The 15493-nt window shown below is 40.7% G+C and overlaps 1 protein-coding gene across 3 annotated transcripts in view; it reads right to left on the minus strand.

Annotated features, from left to right (window-relative positions):
- The window catches only part of LOC117997127 (uncharacterized), a 103663-nt gene extending 98087 nt beyond the window's left edge, over positions 1-5576 (minus strand). For 2 of the 3 annotated variants that reach the window (XM_069498070.1, XM_069498071.1), the window contains exons 1-4: positions 5479-5576; positions 4584-4777; positions 3571-3751; positions 2077-2278 (exon numbers count right to left, since the gene is read on the minus strand). In XM_069498070.1, the coding sequence (XP_069354171.1) occupies positions 2091-2278; positions 3571-3751; positions 4584-4777; positions 5479-5518 (603 nt within the window). In that variant the 5' untranslated portion in view covers positions 5519-5576 and the 3' untranslated portion in view covers positions 2077-2090. Of the gene's footprint in view, positions 1-2030; positions 2279-3570; positions 3752-4583; positions 4778-5478 lie in introns of those variants that run through there. The other variant, XM_034985302.2, reaches the window with a different exon arrangement.
- Between the last annotated feature and the right edge of the window lie 9917 nt (positions 5577-15493).

The following is a 15493-nucleotide window of genomic DNA, read 5'->3' on the forward strand; positions in this document are numbered from 1 at the left end:
TGTGGTTAATTGTATCCGAAAATGACTGTTGATCGAGCCACACTTAATTTGAGTGGTTAGGGGTTGCGATGGGGTGGAAAGTAATGGTTCACTTGATTTTACGATTATTTGATATTTGTACGTACCTATCTTGTACCGGAAGTGTTGTAATTACAACATAACATTTCTGTAATTAGTGTTGACTTTTTGTTTCATCATCATCATCATCAACCGATAGACGTTCACTGCTGGATATAGGTCTCTTGTAGGGACTTCCACACGCCACGATCTTGCGCTGCCTAAATCCAGCGGCTCCCTGCAACTCGTCTGATGTCGTCCGTCCACCTATAGTGGGGGGTCTTCCAACGCTACGTCTTCCGGTGCGAGGTCGCCATTCCAGCACCTTGGGACCCCAACGTCTACGGTTGTACGAACTACGAACTATGTGCCCTGCCCATTGCCACTGAGCTATGTCAGTTACTCTAGTTCTCCTACGGATCTCCTCATTTCTGATTTGATCACGTAGAGAAACTCCAAGCATAGCTCTCTCCATCGCCCGCTGAGTGACTCTGAGCTTTCTTATGAGGCCCATAGTTAGCGACCATGTCTCGGATCCATATGTCATCACTGGCAACACGCACTGTTTGAAGACTTTGGTCTTCAAGCAGTATATAATTGTGAATTATTCTGGTGTACATAATCTCTAAATTAAACTAAAATTACAGATCATTCTAAATGTATTGCTATATCCCTTTCATTATGTTCCGTGCGGAAAAGGATAGCACTAGATTTAGAATTGTCAATTTTATGCAATAACTAGCTTATGCTCGCGATATCGTCCGCGTGGACTACTTACAATTTGAAACCCCTATTTCACCCCCTTAGAGCTTGAATTTTCAAAACCCTTTCTTAGCGGATGCCTACGTAATAATAGCTATCTGCATGCCAAATTTCAGCCCGATCCGTACAGTAGTTTGAGCTGCGCGTTGATAGATCACCTTTTCCTTGTATATATTTAGATTTACACTGTAGATTTTTTAGTCAATTGTCAGTTAGCTTCGAAAATACATTAAGTATCTTTCGATGTTCTCCAACACAAATTACAGCTGCAGGTACGCCCTCACGCGGCTCGCACCCTCAGCTTTATTGTGTAGAGGGAAAATTACACTTTAATTGCTCATTTGCGTCATTTAACTTTGTGGAATATGTAACAATCCAAATAATGACGACTTTTGAATGCTTTGTTGTTTGTTTCAAGTCCGTTGCTAAGTTACGCTCAAATCTAATGTTTAAATCAAAGTTTAAATAAGCCCTTAGGATTTTAAACATAATATTGTAAGTAGGTACCTATACCTACTATAAGTGGTAGCTGTAGGTATAGTAGATAGTATGTTAAAATAAAATGTGCACATAGACAGAACACTTCGTACTTATAAAGAAGCTAGCTTTTTTCCGCGACTTCGTCCGTGTCTCTTTCAAACCTTTGAGCCTCAATAGCTCAACAGGTAAAGGAGTGGACTGAAAACCGAAAGGTCGACGGTTCAAACCCCGCCCGTTGCACTATTGTCGTACCTACTCCTAGCACAAGCTTTACGCTTAGTTGGAGGGGAAAGGGGAATATTAGTCATTTAACATGGCTAATATTCTTAAAAAAAAAACCCCAATTTTACCACCTTCCGGCGGTTACGCACAAATACGTTTCGAAGTTGTCATAGAACTATTTGTATGGTAGCTTATGCATATGCCGTACATATTTTTTGTATCCGTATTTGCACGGATTCGGATCGGATGAGTGCGTGATCGTCTTTGGAGTTGAATTTTCAAAAATCCTTTCTTAACGGATGTCTAAGTCATAATAAATAGCTATCTATCTGCATGCCAAATTTCAACCCGATCCGTCCAGTAGTTTGAGCTGTGCGTTTATAGATCAGTCAGTCAGCTTTTTCTTTTATATAGATATATAGATACGCCTCTTGTATATGATAATATATTGCATCTTTCATATATCAATACTTTGGGATTTCAGTTAAAGATAAAGAAAACAACGAAAGTATTCACTATAAAGTCCAATAACACTTTAATTATTAAAAAGAATACAGATTAATATAGTATTAATCTTCCTCGGGCCAGTACATTTCGATCATCTTTTGGAATCGGTCGTCCGTTTGTCTCCCTTCAGGCGGCTGCTTGCCCAGGATGAACACGAACTTCTCGTGGCAGTCCATCATGGCGAGGTATTGACCCTCGATGATCTTCAGTCGCAGTGGGTAGCGGTTGAATCCCGTTATGTCAAGTTTTGCTGTGAAGGTCAACATTTATTGTCACCATCATTCATTCAAAGACAAAGTCAAATCATCTATTCAAAGTAGGTAGGTATAGTTCCCCGCAGTTAAATAGTCTGTCGCGTCTGACCTACAATGCAAGGGCGAGCTCGCGCAAGTATACGAATGTAGCACTCACACTAATGCAGATGGCGAAGGCGAGGTACGAGCGGCGGGCGCGCTGTTGTGTTCCGCTCCCTCACGCCTTCGCCCCACTGACACCTAAAAATGCTATTGCGATTTGCGACGCGTCTTGCGGTTAACTTCAAGAACGACTATTTAATTGGAGCGGATATTTAAATGCAGTATGCGATATGCATCACCCGCCCTCCGACTGCTATAAATGCAGGAAAAGCTAGCCACCAAGCAAGCAATACGCACCACCACCACGCAGCATCACACAAATCCCCCAAAACGGTCAGTGCGTGGTGGTGGTGCGTATTGCTTGCTTGGTAGCCAGTATACATTTTTTTTAGTTGTAATAGCTCGAACTATGCTATCGAGCTATGCTTGGAGTTTCTCTACGTGATTAAATCAGAAATGAGGAGATCCGTAGGAGAACTAGAGTAACTCAATGGGTTGCGAAGCTGAAGTGGCAATGGGCAGGGCACATTGGGGTCCCAAGGTGGTGGAATGGCGACCTCGGACCGGAAGACGCAGCGTTGGAAGACCCCCACTTGGTGGACGGACGACATCAGACGAGTTGCAGGGAGCCGCTGGATTCAGGCGGCGCAAGACCGTGGCTGTTGAAGTCCCCACAAGAGACCTAAGTCCAGCAGTGGACGTCTATTGGTTGATGATGATGATGATGATGATGATGATAGCTCGAACGGCAATAAAAATACGTGACACTCTGTGTGAATTTCAACTAATTTCAATTTTCCACTTTGTCTATCTTCTATCTTCTTCTTAAATATATAAAAGGAAAAGGTGACTGACTGACTGACTGACTGACTGACTGACTGATCTATCAACGCACAGCTCAAACTACTGAAGGGATCGGGCTGAAATTTGGCATGCAGATAGCTATTATGACGTAGGCATTCGCTAATAAAGGATTTTTGAAAATTCAATCCCTAAAGGGGTAAAACAGGGGTTCGAAATTTGGGTAGTCCACGCGGACGATGTCGCGGGCATAAGCTATAGTTTAAGTATAGTTTATTCATAAGATACAACCTGCTGACTGACAGACAGATAGACAGACGGACGGATAGCAGAGGCTTAGTACCTAATAGAAACCTTAAAAAAAGACATAAGCTATGAATTATACCCGTGGGTGGAGGCATTTGCAGAGTCCTGTAGGAGCCATTTCCTTCCAGCTTCTCCAAGTAGTAGTCCCTCGCTTTATTAGGATCACTAGTTTTACAGGGGATCTTCATTTTCAGAGAAAGCGTTTCCCAATTGAGGTTCTCTATGTATTTGCCGATGAGCGCTTCTATGTTCTTCCTTTCCTGAAAATAGATAGGTGCAGTGCAGTTAGTAATCGAAAACGAGCAAAATAATCGAAGTTATATAAAACTAGCTGCCCTGGCGAACTTCGTTCAACGAACGTTGCGTTATAGGTGCTGCGGGGTCAATGCCACACCGTAGGCGGAGCATTGACCCCGAGTTTTGTACGCTACACATTGCGGGTTTGAAAAATACTGAATCACTACAACTACTAGTATAAGGCAAATTATTATTGGTATTGGATTGTGTTTAAGTAGTATAATAATGGCGCTAAGTTTTGCTAGCGTAAAATAAATATTGTTATTGTTAACTTGAAGTTTGGAAGGTAGGTTCTATCTAGAGCTTTAGACCCGTAAGATTTTTGTAAAAATCTTACGGGTCTAAAGGGGTAAAATGAGGGTTGAATGGTTATAAGTAAGTCCTATGGTTTTGCCAAAAAAATGCCATTTGTTTCCTGTAGGCCACGCGGGGGAAGCCGCCGGCTGTAGCTAGTCCAGTATAAATAAATACAATTTTGAAACAATATAAGTACATTCTCTCGTAGTCGAGTAAAAAGGCGGCTTACAGATTAGTCACTGAAATGAAATGAAATGAAATGAAAATCTTTTTTATTCGTATAAACTTTTACAAGTGCTTACGAATAGTCGGATGCATCTACCACTGGTTCGGAATGCCTTTCCTGCCGAGAAGAACCAGCCAGAAACTCGGTGGTTGCTCTTTTCAAATATTTGATATAGGTACAAAATTATGCCATGTATGAAATAGTATTTGCAGTCTTGTGCGTTGCTGGAACGCACTCTCGCACGCACTAAGCATAATATTATGGTTCTTTACCTCTTCGCTGACAGCAGTGAACTCCACGCATTGAGGGTCGCCGGAGCCTTTAGTTTTCTCTGTCCTGAAATGAAGGAGATGCCAGGAACCTATCGCTTCAGTGTCATTGAACGTGACCCCTTGGGAGAAGGTCTGGCAGTTCGGACCACTGGGCTTGTCGTGCGATTTGGCGATTACTGCTGCTTGCAGTAATGCTGTAAGATACGAATTATAAGAAGCTTTTAGTATAAGTCCCGCAAATTGGTATTGCGCTGGAACCATGTCTCATCAACTTATTTATTGGTAGTCTGTGCCCGGGTTCATCATACAAGAAAACCCCTTTTTAATTTTCATGGCGGCCATTTTGAAATTTCTATTACTTTTTTGTTACAGCGGTAATAGAAATACACATTCTGCGAGATACAGCCCGCTGAAAGACAGACGGACGGACGGACAGTAGAGACTTAGTAATAAGGTCCCGTTGGCAACCGTCGAGTACGGAACCCATAAAAAATCAGTCCTGATTTAGTAAGAACTAGGTGATGCCCGCGACTTCGTCCACGTGGATTTAGGTTTTTAATAATCCCGTGGGAACTCCTTAATTTTCCATATTTTTCTTAATTTTCTATAGCCTATGCCACTCTCCAGGTCTTTGACTATACCCATGCAAAAAATCACGTTGATCCGTTGCTCCGTTGCGACGTGATTGAAGGACAAACCAACAAACCAACACACAAACACACCTTCGCATCTATAATATGGGTAGGTACTGATTTCAGTCATCCTTATCCACCCATCGCCGGCTAATTACAGAGCACGAGTCTCAGTATGAGGTAAGGGTAAGGGTTTTACCACCACGCTGGCAAAGTGCGGATTGGCAGACACAGGTAAAAGTAAATGAAAGAAAAGTTCGAACCAAGCGCCAGAAGAAACAAAACCGGTGACACGTTATCCATGTTGAGAGTTGAGAGACAATATGAGATGTAATGAACAGAATGACTTGGTTAGCTGTGTCGAAAGGATAACAGTATTAACGAACCCTGTAGGAGCTCTGTTTTTGCTTGGAGGCGGTAACTAGTAGCCATCGACATAAATGACAAGATATGGTCAAGCGAACAAATTTTTTCACGGTTTTGAAACCAAATAAATCAGCGCCACCTCTTTGAAATCCAGACGTCACTGAGGTTGCACTGGACTATGTGCGCACCACTCCAGCACCTCCAGTCACTGGAGGTGCTGGAGTGGTGCGCACATAGGCGCAAAGAGACCCCCTCGGGCATTATAAATAGGATTAGTTTTAATTTTAGTAGAATTAGTTGTTAAGTTAAGTTTAAGCTAGTAATAAGTAGGTACTAACATAGGTTAAGGAATTGTTTCTGTACTAACAAACAATTATGGGTGTACTTATGCCTGAAATAAATTTATTTATTCTTAAATAATTTTTTTTATTATTTATTTTGTGCTTTATTTATTTATTTATTGGTGCTAAAGCACCACTGAGTCGGTGCCATTTTGTTTGTTCAATAACCCTGTCCATACGAAGTGTATATACCTAAGTACCAAGTATTTTAAAAAAACATCATTTAAGTTATCATTTCAAATAACAGCAATAATAAACGTGGTTTTTTCAAGTGACGAGCTTCTATTAAAATTTACTAAAAAGAGTAAATACTTATAATACATGAAACTCACATTAGGTAGGTACATTTTTTTAAATCAGATACAAGTTAGCTCTTGACTGCAATCTCACCTGGTGGTAAGTGACGATGCAGCCTATGATGGAAGCGGACTAACCTGGAAGTAGGGTATGGCAGTTTTTAAAAAAACCCATGCCCCTTTGGTTTCTACACGGCATCGTACTGGAACGCTAAGTCACTTGGCGGCACGGCTTTGCCGGTAGGGTTGTAAATAGCTACGGTCGAAGCCTCCCACCAGATCAGAAAGCCGGCCGTGCCGCCAAGCGATTTAGCGTTCCGGTACGATGCTGTGTAGAAACCAAAGGGGCATGGGTTTTTTAAAAACTGCCATACCCCTTCCAGGTTAGCCCGCTATCATCTTAGACTGCATCATCACTTACCACCAGGTGAGATTGCAGTCAAGGGCTAACTTGTATCTGAATAAAAATAAAATAAAAAAAACCAGAAATTTATAAATTATAAAATTCCAAACCCCTCCCAGGAATCGACCGGGACCTCCCACTAATAAGACTACAGCGTTTACCACTGCGCCAGAGAGGTCGTCAAAAATGACTAAGCTTTCGACTAATGTTCTGTTTTCAAATTAGACCTAAAATTAAAAAAAATATTAATGTAACTGGCCAGTGTTTCGAAAAAAATACATTAATTCTTTCTTTTCTTTGTGTTCCGCTAATTTTAGTCTGGTGGGAGGCCTCGGCCGTGGCTAGTTACCACCCTACCGGCAAAGCCGTGCCGCCAAGCAATTTAGCGTTCCGGTATGATGCCGTGTAGAAACCAAAGGTGTATGGGTTTAATAAAAAATGCCATACTCCTTCCAGGTTAGCCCGCTCCCACCTTAGACTGCATCGTCACTTACCATTAGGTGAGATTGCAGTCAAGGGCTAACTTGTATCTGACTAAAAAAAAAAAAAAAAATTTGCCGGCGCATGTAGCTTATAATAGTGGTTAAAGTAAGTACTAAAAGACTTCACCCTCCTATTCGGGAAGTCCGAGGTTCGCACCCAGGTACCTTTAACTTTTCGGAGTTTTGTGCATTTAAATCATACTTATCTCTTATTTTGGTGTTCTCCAAGTTTTCGTGTATCGTTGTAAGTGCGTCGGAGCAGACCGAGAGCACGGTAATCTGCTGCATCCTGTCCAATGTCCTTCTGCAATTGGCGAAATAACAAATTTTAATGAATCAATTACCGAAATGTTTACAAAGGATTTTTTTTTATTTATATTGCTGCGTAGTTCACGGTGTACCTACCTACTTATTATTAGAGATTTGACCTATAGACAAGATTAGATTAGGTAAATCACAATAATATTAGGTAGGTATATCTTTTTTTTTTTTTCTTCGGGGGAGGAAAAAATCCCTACGGACTTCTGCCTGCCGGCAGGGTGTGTCCGACTCGCGCGGACTAAAATAACATCCCCATGCCAACCAAGGTGAGCACGGAACTGCGTAAGCATTTCCGTGACCTCCTAAATTTCTATCTTCCTCTTTTCTTCCTTTTCCCTCTCTTCCCTTCTTATCATTATAGCCCTCAGGCTTCTTCGCTCGACAGCATGCGCGATATAAGGTTACGGGCGTTCACACCCTCCGCGTCGGTCAATCCTACCGCTTCTGTCCTTAGGTCGGCACAACCAGGACATTCAAAGGTAGGTAGGTATATCTAAATATACAAAACAAAAAGGTGACTGACTCACTGTCTGATCTATCAACGCACAGCTCAAACTACTGGACGGATCGGGCTGATATTTGGCATGCAGATAGTTATTATGACGCAGACATCCGCTAAGAATGAATTTTTGAAAATTCAAGCCCTAAGGTAGGCCCTAAAGTAAAATAGGCGTTCGAAATTTGTGTTGTCCACGCGGACGAAGTCGCGGGCATAAATAAGCTAGTGGCTTATAAATAAGAGCTGCGTCTCATCTATACTAATACTATAAAGAGGTAAAGTTTGTAAGTTTGTTTGTATGGAGTAATCTCTGGAACTACTGAACCGATTATTAAAACTCTTTCACCAGTAGACAGCTACATTATTAATCATGAGTACATATTATAAGCTATAATATCTTATTTGCAAAAATTAGATATCCCTACGAAAATTCTAATAATGCGAAGCCGGGGTGGACCGCTAGTTATATAGTTATATTGACGACCTCCCTGGCGCAGTGGTGAGCTTGGCTAGTTACCACCCTACCGGCAAAGCCGTGCCGCCAAGCGATTTAGCGTTCCGGTACGATGCCGTGTAGAAACCAAAGGGGTATGGGTTTAATAAAAACTGCCATACCCCTTCCAGGTTAGCCCGCTATCATCTTAGACTGCATCATCACTTACCACCAGATGAGATTGCAGTCAAGGGCTAACTTGTATCTGAATTAAAAAAAAAAAAACAAGATGATGCCCACGACTTCGTCCGCGTGGATTTAGGTTCTTAAAAATCCCGTGGGAACTCTTTAATTTTCCGGGATAAGAAATAGCCTATGTCCTTCCCCGGGATGCAAGATTTCTCTGTACTTTTCGTTAAAATCGGTTGATTGGATGGGCCGTGAACAGCTAGCAGACAGTCAGACAGACAGACACACTTTCGGTTTTATAATATTAAATATTATTAGGTATGGATTTATTAGCAATCATCGATATAAAATATAGCTGGCTGCTACCATTCGCTACCTATAGCTAAAACATTGCTGAAAAGATGCTGAAAGATGATATTGTGTAAAATGAACTAAAAAGTAACTAACCGTTGCTTGTAGTACTTTTTTCCTTACATAATTATTATTACCTATTCCATTTTGGTACTAATATAACTCTATAAACGTGATATACTCGTATTAATATAACTCTATAAACGTGATATACTCGTATTAATATTAAATTTTAAATGATCTCTTCTTGGAAAAGTACAAAACCGTTTCGCAAAAAAGTTTTTGATAAAAATCGAGGCGGCATCATCTATTAAAGTTTAATAAAAGAATTTCTTTGCAAAAAAATAAACATGCGTTGGCGACGAAAAACATAATTACGAACATCTACTGCCTATAAGTACTTTTTATCATAGGTTTAATTTCTAGATCCATTTTGAAAGTCAAATGGGGTTCGTGCTGTTATTAAACTAGCTTCAGATCGCAACTTTATCGAGGATATTAAAAATAACGGAATTATTAAATATAGATGACTTGCTGATGCCCGCGACTTCGTACGCGTGGATTTAGGTTTTTGAAAATCCCGTGGGAAGTCTTTGATTTTCCGGGATAAAAAGTAGCCTATGTCACTCTCCAGGTCTTAAACTATACCCATGCAAAAAATCACGTCGATCCGTTGCTCCGTTGCGACGTGATTGAAGGACAAACCAACAAACAAACACACTTTCGCATTTATAATAGGGGTAGTGAAGCCAGCGACTTCTTCCGCGTGGGTGTAGCTGTAGGTTTTTAAAAATCCCATAGGAACTCTTTGATTTTCCGGGATAAAACGCAGCCTTATTATCCGTTTCCAGGATGCAAACTATCGCTGTAACAAAAAACCGGCCAAGTGCGGGTCAGACTCGCGCACCGAGAGTTCCGTACTACAGTCGTATTTCTTCGAATTAGATACCTACCTACTAAGTATATTTGAGACACCATGCTTATAGAGGTATAGTACGAGACAGGTCGAGATAGCAATCGGGTGCGGGATAGCGCGGGTGGCGGGCGTCCCCTCGCCTCATACCCCGATTGCCATCTCTACCTGTCGCGTACTATGCATGACACTATCATATTACATAACATGTTATAGGCAGGTATGTCAGACCGCAGCACTTTTTTAACGTCCTGTGTGGTTAGCCTTTGTCTTTGTCGTCTTAAGAACTAAATGTTTTTAATTTTTATTAAGTTAACAAATTTTGAACAAAACTATGTCTTAAGTTAAAGGACGAGCTCGTTTTTTAGCGTAGATTATTTTCTTTAGGGCTTTAACAAACTAGCGTTTTTACTGGCGACGAGTCAACGCCGCAAAATGAGCAGTAAGTACTTATAAGCAGAGTAAGTAGGTATTATTTGAATTGACTATCAAAGTCTTCTTAATATTTAGAGCTTATTAATTAATATTGGGTGATTGTTTTTTTAATATTTTCCATAGGTATGATAAAATGCATAAAGTCATTCACAACATTTAGGATAGTACCTACCGATCAGGGACTTTCAGTGTTCAAAAAAATATATAGGTAGGTACATAGAAAAAAATATTTTCACACCACTCGCTCTAGAATTACAGACCTGTTAGTTAAGGGTAAAGTAGGTACGTCATTCCTATGACTTAACTGGCTTGTAATGTTGTACTGAAATCCATTGCGTTGACTACACATATTTAGAACCCCTATTTTACCCCCTTGGGGTTGAATTTTCCAGAATCATTTCTTAGTAGATGTTTACGTTATTAGCCATCTGCATGCCAAATTTTAGCCATCCGTCCAGTAGTTTGAGCTGTACGTTGATAGATCAATCAGTCAGTCAGTCAATCAGTCAGTCAGTCACCTTTTCGTTTTATGTATTTAGATATTGTGCCGCCTTTATATTTATGTTGTTTGAAACTTTTTCTTTTTACCAAAGTCCTAAGTATGGATAACATTTAATAAAATCAGAGACTGTATTTTTAAGTGAATAGGTGTTGAGTTTGATCGAATATCATACTTCTTCGCATGCGGGCTTGGAAATTAAATTGTTATCTATATACATTAAATTCAAAGTCCTGACTGACTGACTGACTGACTGACTGACTGACATATATATCAACGCACAGCCTAAGCCGCTGGTCCAAAAGACATGAAATTTGGAGGGTCTATTCTTTGTAAAGAGTAGGAATCCACTAAGAAAGGATTTTTCGAAATTCCACCCCTAAGTGGATTAAATGGGGGGTGGAAGTTTGTATGAAAGTCCGCATTTTTGATGTTATTTGCATGAAAATTGGAATTTGGGGTTTCGGTCACAAATGAAAAAATATATGTTTCAGGATTTTTGGAAAATTCGCCCATAAGGGTGGTAAAATAAGGGATGAAAGTTTGTATGGGAAAGTTTTAATTTTTGATATTGTAATGAACTTGAAATTTAGAAAGTAGGTTTTTTATTGAGGTTAGGTGTCACCTAAGAAACGACTATGAGAAAAATGACAAATACATTCAGTAATATTGCAGCTCTTTACAGCTAGATGCCTCACACGCACTTGTCTACTTTTCTGCATGAGCGAATCTTAATCGTGCGTTAATTGCGTATCTCTTGAGCCAATATTATTAAAACTTCTTTATTGCTAGGAATAGATAAAAAAATTAATTGATGAAGTAAAAACTAATTGCTCGTTTTTCTGGAGCAAAAACTACATTTTTAACTACACCGTAAAATAAAGTGTAGGTATATTTTACATTGAACCTAGGATATTGCATTTCAAGCAAATTGAAGTCGCGGGCATCTTTCTGCGATTTTAGGTACAAGATTTACGAATGATCATAAAATTTGGTGATGCGGACGTTCGTATGAAATGATTCTAAAGCAAGGCATTGTGGTTTTGCAACGCACGCGCTTCTCGTATTGATTGCTCGAGACCTTTTATTACAGGGTTCAGTTTATAGTGGCACCTGTCGCCCCTTTGATTTTAAAGCTCCTTTCCTCAATAAACAATTAACTTAAAGCTTATTTGCAAAGACAATGAAAAAGGGTTGGTAATTATTTGTTCGTTTTTGTGATTTCTCGTAATATAATATATATGTAAATGATGATCATTCCTTTTGTTCAGTTGAAGACAACTAAAGCACCTGGTAGATAAATAATTATACAATAATAGTTCCAACTTCCAAGACATCTGCAGGTGGGAAATTTAAAAAAAGTAAAATGGAGTAGGTAGGTATATTGTATCAATCATGATAAGCTTTCTGGGATTACCTGGGATTTTTCAAGTTTGATAGAGTAATCCTGTTCTTCAATTTGTATTTTAATTCCTTTTTAAAAATCCCTACATACTTATACTTATTTACAGTAAGTACGCGGCCGAAAGTAATGTACACCGACCTTTAGAAGGAGACAGCAGATTTGTAGAGCGTTGTCCCTGTCGTAGAGACCGACAAAACGTTATATAAGTATGAGTGACAAAGACAACGCTCTACAAAGCCGAAATGTCATTCTAAAGGCCGATGTACGGCCGAGGCCGCGTACTGTAAAACAAAGTCTCTTCCCGCCGTCTTCTGTCCCTCTGTAAACTTATATCCTATTATTGTTAAAGATGCCGGAAGAAATCACGTCGACTGAGAGCTTTCATATAAAATGCTCTTTGTTTTTTTTTTTTTTCAATAATCACACTGACACCAAATTAGTATCTAAGTACATTGCATCGGTGCGAAGCCGGGCCAGGTCGGTAGTAAATCTATACTAATATCATATAGAGGTAATGTCGTTAAGTTTGTTTGTAGGGGGTAATCTTTGGAACTACTGAACCGATTTTAAAACAAAAAAAAGTGGCCACGGTGATAAGGACAAAACATAATCATTTTGCCACGTTCTAATAAGAGCTTAAATGCATTTAGCTATCTCGCTCTAACAGTAAGTGTCACAATAGGGCTCCTTCTAATAGTCCTTGTTCTGAGGTGCAAAACTGCAAACCTGTGCCGGTTTCGACGTAGGCCGTACACGGACGTCTCAAACCTCAGCCGCATCAGATACCCGGGATCCTAAGATGCCACATCCATGACGCGGACTGTGCCGCTGGGCTTACTGGGTATCCTGGCAGTGTCAGTAAGTCCTATATACCTACCCACTTTTGTGCAGGATGCGTAAATTTTTGTTCTAAAAAGCTAAAGCTAGTTAGTTATGTTTCCAAAAAATCCCATCATTTGCATTTCCTTCGATATTATTTCGTAGTTTATAAGCTCTACGCCAAACTGCACTACAGTTGCTTACGTGTACAATAAACAAACAGACGACGCTTATATTATAGGCTCGGAGCATGTTCGCTAGCGGTGGGCGTCCGAGCTGCTGAGATATGGCACGGCCTAATCTCCACAGATAACCCACTCGCATAAACCAGAGTGCAACGCTCCGTGCTGAACAGTTTTTTTGAATATTTAACAATGGATGGTAGGAAAAGAAAATGGGTTTTATGTTATTCCGTAGATTCGCTCGCGTTTATTGTCTACCTTTAGGCATTTATGTATGTACTTGGCTTCGCGATCCATCCTGAGTTTGCTCCGATTGAAGTCTATCTGAAATAATATACCAACAAACAAAATCACAAAATACACACTCTTTATAATATTTGTATATAGATACTCATTGATAACTATAGGGTGTCGCTTATCTCTATAGGATAATTAATGGAAAACTCCATCAGAAGAAGGTTTCTTCTGATGGCGTTTTCGCGCTAGCACGTCTTATCCGTAGATTTGACTATAAACTTATGAGGACCTTCATTGCACGGTATCTCACGGTATGGTTTGGCCGTATGACAGTTATCAATTCCGCTTTTGCATGGGATCGTCGATCTATTGGGCGGGCGGGTATCTACAAGTTTCCTTTTTGCTATACCTATGTAGATAGGTACCTTAAGATTTTCTTTTTGTTCTTAATTATTGTAGACATGTTTTTAAATAGTATAGTGTTTACCTAATCTTGTAATTTTATGTACATTTTAATTCAGGTATTGCAGATGCAATGGCGACCGAGCACCGGAAAGCGCAGCGACTTGGAAGACACTTGGTACGCGACAGGTTGAAATTGCAATCGGGAAGGGAGCGCCCCGCACACCCGCACAGCCCGGGGGCTAAACCCGGTGCGGGCGAGCGCGGGTGACGTGCGGGTGTGCGGGGCATCTCCCCGCTTCATACCCCGACTGCCATCTCAACCTGTACGTCATCAAACAGTACCAGAGAGCTGCTGGACCCTGGCATGTGGAAGTTCCTACAAGAGACCTAGGTCCAGCTGTGGACGTCTATCAGTTGATAATGATGATGATTATGTGTTGCAACAGCATTTCTTTATTTAGTAGTTTTTTACTAGAGGATTGTAGGCTAGCTTAATTTTATTAATTTAATTTTTTGCCTCGACTACACCTGCGTAGAAATTAGCGAAACAATATTTCATTATGTATCATTAGCGATGCTCACAGCGCGTTAGACGAACCTAGCTTTTGTTCTGTTCGGGCGCAGACGTCCCGGCGTGCTTTTAATTACTCCTCCGAATACATTAATGTAATCAAAGCTCAATACATCATACTCGCTATCGCCCCGCCTCGGTTTGATTAATAATTCTAATGAGCGGCGGTGCCAAACGAGTTAATTAAGCGTTCCTTTTTTATTCGGTGCCACTGCGACCGGTAAACGCCGCATCAATCACCGCTTTGAGCCCGCCGCCGAATTCTTAATGATTGAAATGACGGCTCCGGAGATACGTGCGCCGAGGAGTAAGTACCAAGCGCGAGAACACTTTCACCCCTTTAATGCGCCTAAATGTTACCACTGAGACATCTTACTGAATCCATTCCTAATTTGGCCTTGACGCGGATGGCTTGAGGGGATGACGGTCGACGGAGGGAGTGGTGGTAGAGTTCTAGCGACAGGCAAAATAGCCCATAGACTTCAACCGTGAGGTCAAAAAGTGTACGTAGTACCTACCTTTTTTTTTTTTTTTTCTCTAGGAGGAGGAAAAATCCCTAATGGACTTCTGTCTACCGACAGGGTGTGTCCGACTCACACGGACTAAAAAGACCACCCCCTCTGCGAGATCAGCACGGAACCGTGTAACATTACTTCGTGCTGACCCTCTGGTTGCTCTCTCTCCTTTTTTTCTTGTTTTTCTCTATCTTCCCTTCTCAACATTATGGCTATCAGCATCTGGCCGTATCTGTGCCACTCATTTTCGCTTGACACCATACGGGCTACCAGATTTTGGGCGTTGACACTGTCACTTGCTCCCTGTGCTGCTTCTCTAAGATCCGCGCACGCGGGACACTCAAAAATCGCGTGTCTCGGGGTGTCTTCCTCTCCGCCGTAGTACCTACCTAATGATGGAAACTTTACATACCAATTTATCCACACTACCTAGCGGTATCTTTCAATGTAAAATTGAAAATTAGTAGATACCTAAGTAAATACCTAAATGGCGAAAATCTACGAAAAAAACCGGCCAAGTGAGAGTCAGGCTCGCGCAATGAGGGTTCTGTACTACAGTCGTATTTTTTCGACATTTTGCACGATAATTCAAAAACTATGATGCATAAAAATAAAT

The sequence above is a fragment of the Maniola hyperantus genome, chromosome 4, assembly GCF_902806685.2.
Source record: "Maniola hyperantus chromosome 4, iAphHyp1.2, whole genome shotgun sequence".
Classification (NCBI taxonomy): Eukaryota; Metazoa; Arthropoda; class Insecta; order Lepidoptera; family Nymphalidae; genus Maniola; species Maniola hyperantus.